Source organism: Saccostrea echinata, unplaced genomic scaffold, assembly GCF_033153115.1.
Source record: "Saccostrea echinata isolate AGI-Se365-2 ecotype Australia unplaced genomic scaffold, CSIRO_AGI_Sech_v1 ptg000032l, whole genome shotgun sequence".
In the NCBI taxonomy this organism is placed as follows: Eukaryota; Metazoa; Mollusca; class Bivalvia; order Ostreida; family Ostreidae; genus Saccostrea; species Saccostrea echinata.
Window position 1 is genome coordinate 7,964,899 of NW_026889781.1, and position 12,668 is coordinate 7,977,566.

General features: G+C 33.4%; 2 protein-coding genes across 2 annotated transcripts; one reads left to right on the forward strand and one right to left on the reverse strand.

Annotated features, from left to right (window-relative positions):
• Positions 1–1,319: 1,319 nt before the first annotated feature.
• LOC133197985 (failed axon connections homolog) lies at positions 1,320–7,035 on the reverse strand. Its single transcript, XM_061334138.1, has 6 exons — positions 6,898–7,035; positions 4,226–4,349; positions 3,885–4,087; positions 2,880–3,076; positions 2,651–2,767; positions 1,320–2,505 (listed from the first exon to the last, which is right to left on the reverse strand). The coding sequence occupies exons 1-6, from the start codon at positions 7,005–7,007 to the stop codon at positions 2,402–2,404; spliced, it is 855 nt and encodes a 284-aa protein (XP_061190122.1). The 5' UTR covers positions 7,008–7,035; the 3' UTR covers positions 1,320–2,401.
• A 2,301-nt stretch (positions 7,036–9,336) lies between these two features.
• Positions 9,337–10,179, forward strand: LOC133197917 (uncharacterized). Its single transcript, XM_061334092.1, has one exon. It carries the CDS (start codon positions 9,337–9,339, stop codon positions 10,177–10,179), a length of 843 nt encoding a protein of 280 aa, XP_061190076.1.
• The last annotated feature ends 2,489 nt before the right edge of the window (positions 10,180–12,668 follow it).

Consider the following 12,668-nt stretch of genomic DNA (forward strand, 5'->3'; position numbering starts at 1 on the left):
AAACCAAACAGATATTAACTCTACCTGGCATCATCTGGATGAAATACAAGAGAAAGTTTCTGAAATAAGCAATGAAATCAAGTTAACAGATGTTGATATAGATTCTAATGACATTTCACAACTGTTAAGTATCACACTTAATGTAGATAAATATAGAAAACTTCCACCAAAAGCTGTGCCATCGTTACCAAAATTCACTTCAGGGACAGTCCAAGGGGAAGAAGTATTCATGATGTTTGGAACCCTGTCATCAGGTGAATTTACTTTAACTGAACATGGTTACAGTATCATGGCAACACAGATATCACCAGAAGCTGGATCATCTCCTTCAGATGAAGGGTTGTTGGATGATCCAGAGATCATTTCTACCATAAATACTGATTATGGATCATACCTAAATGCTGTGGCATGCCTGGATGATGACCAATTCTGGACAAGAGGAAATGATAACACCATGAAACTATTTAGTATCAGTCAGGGCTCACTACTCAAGTCAATCACAACCAAGTCAGGGTGTATCCCAGAGGACATAGCAGTTACAAAACATGGTCACCTTGTTTATACTGATCCCAGAGACAGAACTGTTAACATTGTGAAGAATAGAAAGATAAAGACTGTATTGAGTGTGCTCAGTCTAAAGGACTGGGTACCAGGCCATGTTTGTACCACCCACTCTGGTGGCCTCCTGGTACTCCTCAACAGTAATGATAACAAACAAACAAAGATTGTCCGCTACTTTGGCTTCTCAGAAAAACAAACCATTCAGTTTGATGATGAGGGTAAACCTCTCTACTCATATGGTTATGCTAAATACATCTGTGAGAATAAGAATCTGAATATCTGTGTGGCTGATAATAATGCTAAAGCAGTAATAGTCGTCAATCTGGCCGGGAAACTGAGATTTAGGTACAATGGGCATAAATCTGCTCTAGGGAGTAATGCTTTCAAACAAGTGGGAATCACTACAGATAGTAAAAGTCACATCCTGACAGCTGATTCACATCATTGATCAGAATGGACAGTTCCTCCATTTCTTAGACTGTGGACTGCATGAACCCTGGGTACTGTGTACTGATACAAATGAGCATCTGCTTGTTGCCGAATTTGCAAGCAAACATGTAAAGAAAATCAAATATCAGCAATGAAATATATAAACCGCCAAAAAAAAAACTAATACAATTATTGATCAGCTCAAATACAAAGGAAATGTGTAACCCTGGAAAATATATATGTTTTGCAAACAGATTAAGAAATGAAGTGTTGGATTTATAAATGCTTTATTCATTTATACTTAATATAATACTTTATATATTGCTCATATGAAATCTTCTATTCTGTACTATATGTATAATATATTTAATATATAGATGTATGTCTCTTGGTTTTAATAAAATCTGAAATCTGAATCACTGAAGATAGAAAGATGGATGGTTTTTATATTAATTGCCCTTCAGTCATTTAACACGATAGATACTTCAACATTTACCTAATACTTTAATTTTCCTCGATTTTGTTGAAGTGTCAAGGTCTTTTTTTTCATGTTTAGCGCATCGCCTGTAATAATTTTTGTCAGAATTCATATTGTTTATGAAATTTGGTCGCCAGTTGAATGATCGGGGTTTCTTAAAATTTGGCCCTTTTAAAAACACTATAGGAAGGTCGATACTCATTGTTAACTATATTCACATCGTAATGACGTGTCCACTAGGACTATAGGTGTACAGGTTGGGAGATTTAAGTTCAAAAACCTTTAAGGAACAGACAGATGTGATGCAGACCTACTAAGGAAGAAGTGATTCAAAAGAGATATCACGAAAAAAATAGGCTTATTGTAAGACCGATGTCCATGACTTAGTACGTCTCTGCGTTTTGTTAAAACGTCCCATCACATTCATATTGTTACACTGTGAACTTGAAATTTAAGATTTCTCACATTGTCTATATTGTCAATGCAACCATATGGAAATATGGAAAAGCAGGCCTAGTTTCCTACTCCAGTACTCTATTCGTTGTCTATGGAAAGGTGGACAGGCAAACAATGAAAAACAACATTGTGAAAATATTGAATAAATTTAGAAAATTTTTAAAAATTTCGTAAACTTTTGCAAATTTTTACCATTTTTTTTTTTTGAAACACTGGACTTATATTTTTTTAAAAAATGATATAAATCATCTACTCGTAACGTAGGGGAAAAAAATCTGCATTCTTTAGAATTCTTTAGATCTTCTCTATCCTTGGACCCTTTGAAATATAAGACTCTTAGGACCACAGTTCAGACTCTTGCTCCTGTATTGGAATTGTGCATTATTCCGTGTGCACGATAAATGACTCATATGTGTATTTTGTGTCATGGTTAGAAAAATTATGTAAACTATTTCTCTCAATCTCTATCTTTCGCCTTCACTTAATGGCCTTCTTTGTCCCACCGTGTGTAATACAGTCATCCCAATCTGGCCAGAATTCTGCCTTCATCCTCTCACAGTAATTACAGAGATTTTCGAACTCTGAAATTAAAGATAAAAAGTATAATTCACAAAAAACATAATAATAAAAAATAAGAAAAATAAAATAAAATGAAATTATTAAACTATTGATTTAAAATATACATGCATATCAAAGCAGCCTTCATGTGGAATTTTCTTTCCTTACTTTTGAACTCCTGTTCTATAAATGGTCCATATCCATGCCAGTAACACTGGGATAGAATTCCGAATGCAGCACAGTCCGCCTGACAAGCCTTCTCTCCGAGCAAAAACTTTTTCTTTCCTAAATTAAAACGTGTATAATACCAAATAAAGCACCTTATTCAAGCAAATTTGACAATTTTGAAATTATTTATTAACACGTAAATAAAACACAATGATTTAATTTCACATACCTAAGAAAGAAGAGAAGTTCTGAAGACATTCAATAATGAGTGTCCGGACCTCCTCCTGAGAATGGCGACCTATTCCTTGCGCATGCGTTTGTTTTATTGCGCGACGTTTCCCAATTATTCTGAATATCCAAGGAATTTTGACATATTTAAAAAATTCTCCTCCTTCGTCGTGCACAAAACGTTGTAGAAATAGTGCCCTGGGTTAAAAATGAAAACTTTATTGAATGATATATTTGTTTGTTTGTTTGTTTGTTTATTGTTTACCGTCCCCCTCGAGAATTTTTCACTCATATGGAGACGCCATATCTTGCCTTTGGGGAGCTGCAGATTTTGACCTATACTCAGCACTCAGAGCCATTGATCAGCGAGGGATCTTTTTCGTGCCAGCACCTACTGCGGTACTGCGACACGGGACCTCGGTCTCATCCAAAGGACCGGTCTCTACGTCCCACAGTGGGATTCGACTCTAGAGCAAACGCTCTAACCACTGCCCCCCGCGGGCCTCTGTTGAATAATATAGATTCTTCCAAAGTCACTAACGTATTAGTCACATTATAATTTTCCTCTGGAATATAATTATAGTCAATTCATATATCAGAATTATATCCATTGAACACAATTTTCTTCTGTATCAAAAATTCTAAATGTATACTTCATATTTCTTTGTTACGTTAAAAGAGAATAATCAAGTATCAATCACATTTACTGTGCAAAAACAAATACATCCTAATAGGAAAAATTATTGCACTTACTCGAATAATCAAAGTGAATTTCAAAATTTAATATACATGTATATGTACATGTTATTATAGTTCGTCTTTTCCCCTAACCCCCCTTAATTCCCCACTTCTTGGACGCGTTCCAAAGCCTTGGAAAATGGATAAGATGTAACTATATTTGAAACAATACTGAAAACAAGTTGCTGAAATCTTAGATTACTAAAATAAAAAAAATTAAGCAAGGTTAGAACTGAGAGATGACATAGATTCTCGTCTCTACAATTACCAGAAGAAATACTCCTCAGCCACTTTTTGAAAAGAATAAGCTATGGACTTTTCTTCGTCTGTGAATTCTTTGTCCAGATCTATGTTGAGTGTTTTATTAATGAACTTGATACAAAACTCTGAATCTGCCACCTTCTCTCCATTGTATTCAATCCACGTCAACTTTCCTTTGGAACTTCTGTTGACAGCACTGTCGAATTCATTCTGGTTTGAATTCAATATTGAACATTTTATTTAACAGAAAAATTTACATTTAATGATTCAATTAATTGACAACAGTTTTTCCTAATTCTGACCTTACAAAAAATTAGCTTCATCTTATATTTATACTCAACATCAAACCTGATATGGAATTTTTGCCATCCTCAAATAGGTCTCCAGTTTTACAGCAAACGGAGTTAGACTAGGGGCAAATGGGCCTCTTGGTACCGTGTGGTGAATTACGGCGTCCCTTGGATAAGATTCCCTAATAAAAACACACAAAGATACAGTTTTAATATGCTGTTGATACGACTTAAACTCCATTCGAATCCTTTAATATATTTTGTCCATGTACATATAAAATATTGATAAAGATTTGAGTCTCATACAGGCATAGAGAGCGAAATAAAAAAAAGATAATACCTGAGGTAAACTCAACTAATGCAAGGCAAATGCTAGGCTATCAGTATGGCATGTCAAACATTGAATATTTAAACTTTTACCATTTGTATTGTATTGTAAAAATTCTTATTAGCATTATATATTTTTTATTTGTATTCTATACTTTTCATTTGTATTTTATAATTTTCCTTTCGTAGTCTATATTTTCTATTTGTATTGTAAAACTTTTCATTTGTATTGTATATTTTTCATTTGTATTTTATAAATTCTCATTTGTATTTTACTATTTTTCACTTGTATTTTATATTTTTTGTTTGTCTTGTAAAATATTTTATTTGTATTGTTACAGTAGGCAATAATTTTTCATTTTTATTGTGTCCTTGGATTGTTTGTTTCCTTATATATTAAGGATTTAATTTGTCAAATTTTAGCCCGTATCGTGTTGAAAACAGGCGAGATGTTTTTGGTGCTTAAAGCAAATTGAGCCCCTATTTGCATGTAAGGGGACGACCACTTGATTCTGAAAAGAGGTGGGGGTGGCTGGCAGATTTTGGAAATAATCTGTCCTCAGAAATGTTGAAAAAAAATAAAGAACTAATCCGTCCTCAATGTGGAAGAGAATAGTAATCTGACATTGACTGGTGGCACCTAACCCTTAATCCCCAACAAAATTGAGTTTTCGGGTGTTGGGGTTTTGGCAGATTTCTTTTCTTTTTTCCTTCGTTAATTGTGCTTGTAATTTTTTCCAGGAAAGAAAATAAATTACCTGTCCCTGGTCATCTTGGAAATAAATATTCTGTCCTGATAGGGGATGAAAATAAATAATCTGACTGGACAAAATATTCCACCCCACCCCCCTTTTGGAATCAAATGGTCGTCCCCTAACATGCACGCAGTTTGTGTAGAGTACCAGAAACATTTTGTTCATTTTCAACACAATACAGACTAAAAATTGACTAATGAAATCCTTTGTAACGAAACAATAAGCATTCCCTCGGATACAATACAAATGAAAATTTATCGCATACAAATAAAAATTATTATAAAATACATTAAAAAATACAATATGAATTTAAAAAAAAATATATATAATGCAAATAGGAAATATGGAATAAAAATAAAACATAAAATCATAAAAAAAGAAAGGAAAGCAGAATTACAATACAAACAGAAAATATGAAATAAAAAAAAAAAAAACATAATACAAATGAAATTTTACTTTACATACGTAAAATTATACAATACAAATGGAGAAAAAATAGAATACAAATGAAAAATATATATATAAAAAAAAAACTAATGGGAAAATATAGAATACAAATTTTAGAAAATACAAATAATAAAAAAAAAAAAATAAATTACAAGTTGAAAAAAATAAAATATTGCAACCTTACGTGGCATTCTATCACCTTGAAATAAATAGCTATATTATCGTTAAAAATTTGTATAAGCATCTTGTATCTATACTCAAGAGCATGCTCTACAATGTATGTATGTATGTACAATTTCTAAAACGAGGTAAATTACTGACAAACAAGTTGATGAAAAGAATTTCAGCAGTTTCGTATAAAGTCATCATTTCGTAAGTTCTATGGTCGATACAATGACCTTGTCAGAAAATACAATTTATCATTGAGTCAAATGCTGACTGACGTCTTTCATACTAATTGTTAGGCCGTTAATTACACACTGAATTGTCGACGGATGTTTCCGTTATTTCCCGATCATGACAAGGAGCACACGGTGGATGTGACCGGTCGGCAGGAGATGCTCACTCCTCCATGGCACCTGATCCCACCTCTGATGTTTTGGAGGTATGCGTTTGCTCTGCTCCTATTTTGTATTGTTAAATGGACTTTTCAGCTTGAATACTGTTCGTTATCTCCATATATTTCACATAAAAAGATTGAATTGTCAACTACGACTCAGACACAGAATATATAATTTATTATCAAAAGAGAATTTATTAATTTCTTTTGGCCCCTAACGTTGTCGCCTTCGCTCTCCCGTGTTGTCACCCAAGCAGGTTTGGTCTAATCATGCAGTACAACAACACAAACGTACATGTATATTATTATGCACATTCACTGATCAACAAATCTCACCCTCCTTATTTTTCTAACTTTTGCATTTACTAGGTGAGAGCATATATGTATAAAATTTAGAACATTATATTTACTTACTTTCAATAAATTCAAAATTTAGAACATGACATTATTTCAAGTTGCCCATCAACATAATACTAGTAATGCATTCACTTTTCCCACCCATTAAGATTAAATATAGGTTGTAAATTAAAAAAAAAACTCTTAACAAACAAAGTAATTTTTTACATTAAGGAATAATGCAGTAAAAACTTTGACCCCCTTGGCTTTCTATACATTGGTCTATGTAGTTTATATATAACCTACTTAATTTTCTTCTTGCACCTCCTATACACAGCTATGACAGTAATTCCGATAACAGTAGCCACACATATCTCCTTAAGATGAACAACCATGAATGCCTTTACGTCTTCCATTGCACTGCTTATTTTATTTGATGATCATGTACAATCTTTTTTTACACTGTTAAAAATTCAAGGTCAGAATAGTAAATAATCCGGTTCGAGTTGCATGGCTTTATGGACCAGGCAAAATTTATCACAATGATGGGACCGGTACAAACAGGCATGGGACAATGATCGAAGAAAGCCATGGGACAAAAACATTTTTAGCATTAAGTGCCCATGGGAGAAACACATTTTTAAATGAGTTACAGTACTTAACTCAAGAGACACATTTATAATTTTTAGACATATTTTATCTTTTCTAAAAAATAAATTCTTTAGAAAAGTCATTATATCTTTTAAAGTCAACAAAGTGCAACATAAATCTCCAAATTAATACCACATGCAAAAATTAACAAACAAACGACGTAAATAAGAGTTATGAATATTAACAATGAAATAAATTCAATAAATCATTCAAAATATACCGCCAACAAATTCTAGAGTAACACCTCTAAAACAACCAGAATCAATCATGTATTTTAAAAATAAATGGTCTCTTAAGTTTCATCCACTCAGAAAACTTTCATAAAACGATTATAGACATTTATGCCTGCTGTTCAATCCAATTCATTTACAATGAATAAAATATATTTTAAACTAAAATTTTCATAAATGTTTGAAATATCTGTAATCTGAAAGACTCCTTCTGTTAATATTATAAAAGTAATTGGTAACATTGTACTTTTATTTATTTTTTTTTTTCAATAATCTCACGAACATCAAGATGTAACCATGGGACAATAACTTTTTTGTAAGTCTAATGGCATGGGACAAATATTTTTTCAATACGAAAGCCATGGGACGTGTATTTTTTTAATGAGAATTTTTTTGTACCGGTCCCACTCTTGTGATAAATTTTGCCTGGTTCCTTTTTTTTTAATGACGGCTAATCAATATAAACTTTCTCGGACGTTTATGTCTAAAAAGCTATAAAACTTGTGACTATTTTTCTAAATATCTTTTTGTATTTCTTCAATGTTTTATTTCATTTAGACTAGAATTTTTTTCATTTTTTCCGAAAATATATTTAGAAGATGTGTCAAACTATGGCTAGGACTTTGATTAAGTATAGACAAAAATTACGGCGAGGGGTCTAGGGGCCACCTAAGGCCGACCCAGCTGGTCAAGGGCAGCGCCCTGGTAAGGCCGTGTTCAGGGTGCAAAGCTCCCCGACGGAAAATGGATTTCACAATTTTGAGACCCCTGGGCGACAAATTCTGAACATATATAAAAGTAAAAATAACAAAGCAGTAAATAACGAATGGTTCGACCAAGATCTAAAATAGAGAAGAAAAGTATTAAGTGAAAAAGTATATATAACTCCTTTCAAGATTTCCCAAAAAACCTACCCACAAGCAGGCAGCACAATTAAGGCTGCAATAAGGAGGCGGGGCCTAATTTTTACTGCTTCCTATGACATCACACAAAAATACATGTTCTTCAAAATACCACAAAATGAAATGAAACTGTTGGATAGCTATAAACTACATCAATACTTACTTATCCATGTATTTTTGTCGTTGGTTAAATCCCACACAGCAATATATAAACAATTCACTGATCGCAATGCACTTGTCAATGTGACGTCATATAATAAAATTTGACGCAGGTTGTATGTAGTGAGAGGCGGATCAAGTTATATTTTATACTGTGAAAAATGTGTTTTGGAATTAAATAAAATATTGTTTGCAGATATATAAGAGGATATTAACTTTGATGCGATGTCTATTTTATGATTTTATTCATATACTTCCCATACATTCCCTAGACAAGTGATACGGCCGTATATATGTCTGCAGATTCATTGAAGGGTAATAGAAGGGTCGTAATAAATCGATATATTGCAAGGGCATACCCTCAATGAATTACCACAAGCTTTTACACATAAACTCAAGAGGTATGCAGATATTTGAAAAGTGCTGCGAAGCTGATGAAATCTTGCAAATGAATTAATTATATCTACATTTAATGTACTTGACCAGCAAAATATTCAACATCCGGTCTAACAAATGTTAAAGAACTGAAAACCAAACAGATATTAACTCTACAGAAACATCTGGATGAAATACAAGAGAAAGTTTCTGAAATAAGCAATGAAATTAAGTCAACAGATATTGATATAGACTCTAATGACATTTCAGAACTGTTAAGTATCACACTTAATGTTGATAAATAAAGAAAACTTGTACCATCTTTACCAAAATTCACTTCAGGAACAGTCCAAGGGAAAGGAATATTTAAGCTGTTTGGAACCCTGTAATCAGGTGTTTTTACTTTAACTGAACATGGTTACAGTATCATGGTAAAACAGATATCACCAGAAGCTGGATCCTCTCCTTCAGATGAAGGGTTATTTGATGATCCAGAAATCATTTCTACCATAAATACTGATTATGGATCATACCTGAATGCTGTGGCCTGTCTAAATGATGAAGAAATCTGGACAGAAGGAAATGAGAGAACCATGAATATATTCAGAATCAGTCAGGGCTCACTACTCAAATCAATCACAACCAAGTCAGGGTGTATCCCAGAGGACATAGCAGTTACAAAACATACTGATTCCGGAGGGAGAACAGTTATCATTGTGAGGAATAAAAAGATAAAGACTGTGCTGAGTGTGTTCAGTCTTAAGGACTGGGTACCTGGCCATATCTGTACCACCCACTATGGTGAACTTCTGGTAGTCAGTAATGATAACAAAGAAAGAAAGATTGTCCGCTACTCAGGCTTCGCAGAAAAACAAACCATTAAGTTTGACGATGAGAGTAAACCTCTCTTTTCATATGGTTATACTAAATACATCAGTGAGAATAAGATCCTGGATATCTGTGTGGCTGACAATAATGCAAAAGCAGTTGTAGTGGTCAATCAGGCCAGGAAACTGAGGTTTAGGTACAATGGGCATAAATCTGCTCTAGGGAGTAATGCTTTCAAACCAGTGGGAATCACCACAGACAGTAAAAGTCACATCCTAACAACTGATTCCGTCAAAAACTGTGTCCACATCATTGATCAGAATGGACAATTCCTCTGTTTCTTAAACTGTGGACTGCATAAACCCTGTACTGATACAAATGATCACCTGCTTGTTGTCGAATGTGCAAGCAAACATGTAAAGAAAATCAAATATCAGCAATGAAATACATACCCCCCCCCCAAAAAAAAAAAAAAATAATACAATTATTGATCAGCTCAAATACAAAGGAAATGTGTTACCTTGGATAATATATATGTTTTGCAAAACAGATTAAGAAATGAGCTATTGGGTTCATAAATGCTTTATTTATTTATACTAAATATTATACTTTATATCTTGCTCATATGAAATCTTCTATTCTGCACTATATGTATAATATATTTATATCTATCAGATGTATGTCTCTTGGTTTTAATAAAATCTGAAATCTGAATAACTGAAGACAGAAGGGTAGATGGTTTTTATATTAATTGCCCTTCAGTCATTTAACACGATAGATACTTCAACATGTACCTACTACCTTAATTTTCATCGATTTTGATGAAGTGTCTAAGTCTTCATTTTCATATTTGGCGCATCGCCTGCAGTAATTTTTGTCAGAATTCATATTGTTTATGAAATTTGGTCGCCAGTTGAATGATCGGGGTTTCTTAAAATTTGGCCCTTTTAAAATACTATAGGAAGGTCGATCCTTATGTGCCAAAAAAAAAAAAAAACGACGGCATCCTAACAACTAGACATGTCTTAAACTTATTAGAACCCGACACTCTTAATGAAGCATTTGGTCAATTGCTTATATGTCATATCTAATTAAGAGTGTTTTGGCGGTATCAATGGCACATGTCATTTAATATTTGTAATAAGGTCCACCTCGTCAGGAGTTCAACTTACGCATAAATCAATCAATCCTTTGGAACTTCATTTGATTTTAATTGGATCTAATGATCAGATCACCTATATTCTTGTGTTTACTGTATACAACAGTAGGAGCTGTTGCGAATAAGTCTTTGCAAATGTCATCATCTTGTATGTAATCCCAATATTTCATAAGTCGTTTCTTTAACCCTTTTATAATTGGGTTAAACCTGGTGACTAAAACGTTGGGTACAGCCTTTTTGTTATTTTTCTTCTTTGGCTTTATGAAAAAATCCATTCTATTTGCAGAAAGTGTTTCTCGCATGATAAGTCCAATTTCTGATTGTTTATAACCTCTTTTTTCTAGATGAGTTTTGACATCTTTAAAAAATATTTTGTAGTACTGCTTGATCACTAGTATTTCTCAGATATCTGGTACATTCTCCTTTGATTAGGCCCTTGAAAACTGATGGGCTATGAGCACTTTGCCTGTGCAGGTATTGGAAGCTGTTAGTATGTTTGATATATGAGCGAATGTCTAAACGCTGGCTATCTGAGAATCTTGTTCCTTTGTTAATGGCAGTGTCTAAATAATTGACACTGATGTGAGATATTTCATAAGTAAATTTCAAATATTTATGACAAGAGTTCCCTATGTCAAAGAATTCTTTAATTTCATACGGGCTTCCATTAAGTACAATAAAGCCATCATCTCTAAATCTGCCGTGATAAATAAGTTTGTCGGCATGTTGAAATTTAAATATTACATCATCAGTGATGTCTTTCATAGGTATATCTGTAATTTCTGGTGACGGGCGTGCTCCCATCGCCGCGCCAATAATTTGTTTGCAATATCGTCCGTTGAAATCGAAAAAAAAAATTTGAAGTTACATCTGAGAAAGAAGATAACACCAGAACTGCAAGGTCGAGCTGATTCTAGATTAGAATTCTCTGCTATGTATGCTTTCTCGATAGAATGTCGTAATTCATCAAATTCCATATTGGTGTACATGCTGGTCACATCATAAATAACCATGATGGCATTATCAGGTACAATCAGAGATTCGATTTTTTGTATAAAATCCGACGTGTCTTTGATGTATGAATTTTCTTTCTGAAGAATGAGCACAAGGAAATGATCACAGAAGTAACCTATATTTACCGTTGGTGTGCCGCATTGAGAGATAATTGGCCGACCAGGTGAAATTTTTCGGAGGCTGCCTTTTAAAAGTGCATCAAGCACTTGTTAATCTATTTGATGTATTTTAGGGAGCAAATACAGACTCCCACTTTTCAAATTGACATTTTTGTTTGTGCTTAAAAACCGATATGTTTCCTTGTCTAAAGGTTTTGTTTTGATACATCTCAAAAACTTTAGACTGGATGCTCTGAAGTAGAGCTTCTAAATCAGGTTTTTCTATCGACATAATGGGTAGAATCGAGTTGTCTCATACCTTCTGAGATATATTGATCTCTGTCCATTACAAAAACTGTGTTGCTTTTGTCTGTCTTTTTAATTACAATCCCAAGATTACTTTTCAATGAAACAAATGCTTCCCTCTCATATCTTCAAAACGTTTAATTGGCATTGATGTTAATTTGAATTTGGTCTTATCAATATACTTTTCTAATGCATCACATGTGTGCTCTGGTATGTAACCTGAGCGTTTTCTAAAAGGATGCATTAAGTTGTCATCTGAATTGCTGAACAAATATTTGCACCTTAATTTTCGTACAAATTCGTCAAAATCTCTAAGTACAATGTTTTTAGCATTATAAGACTTAGGACTTGGTAT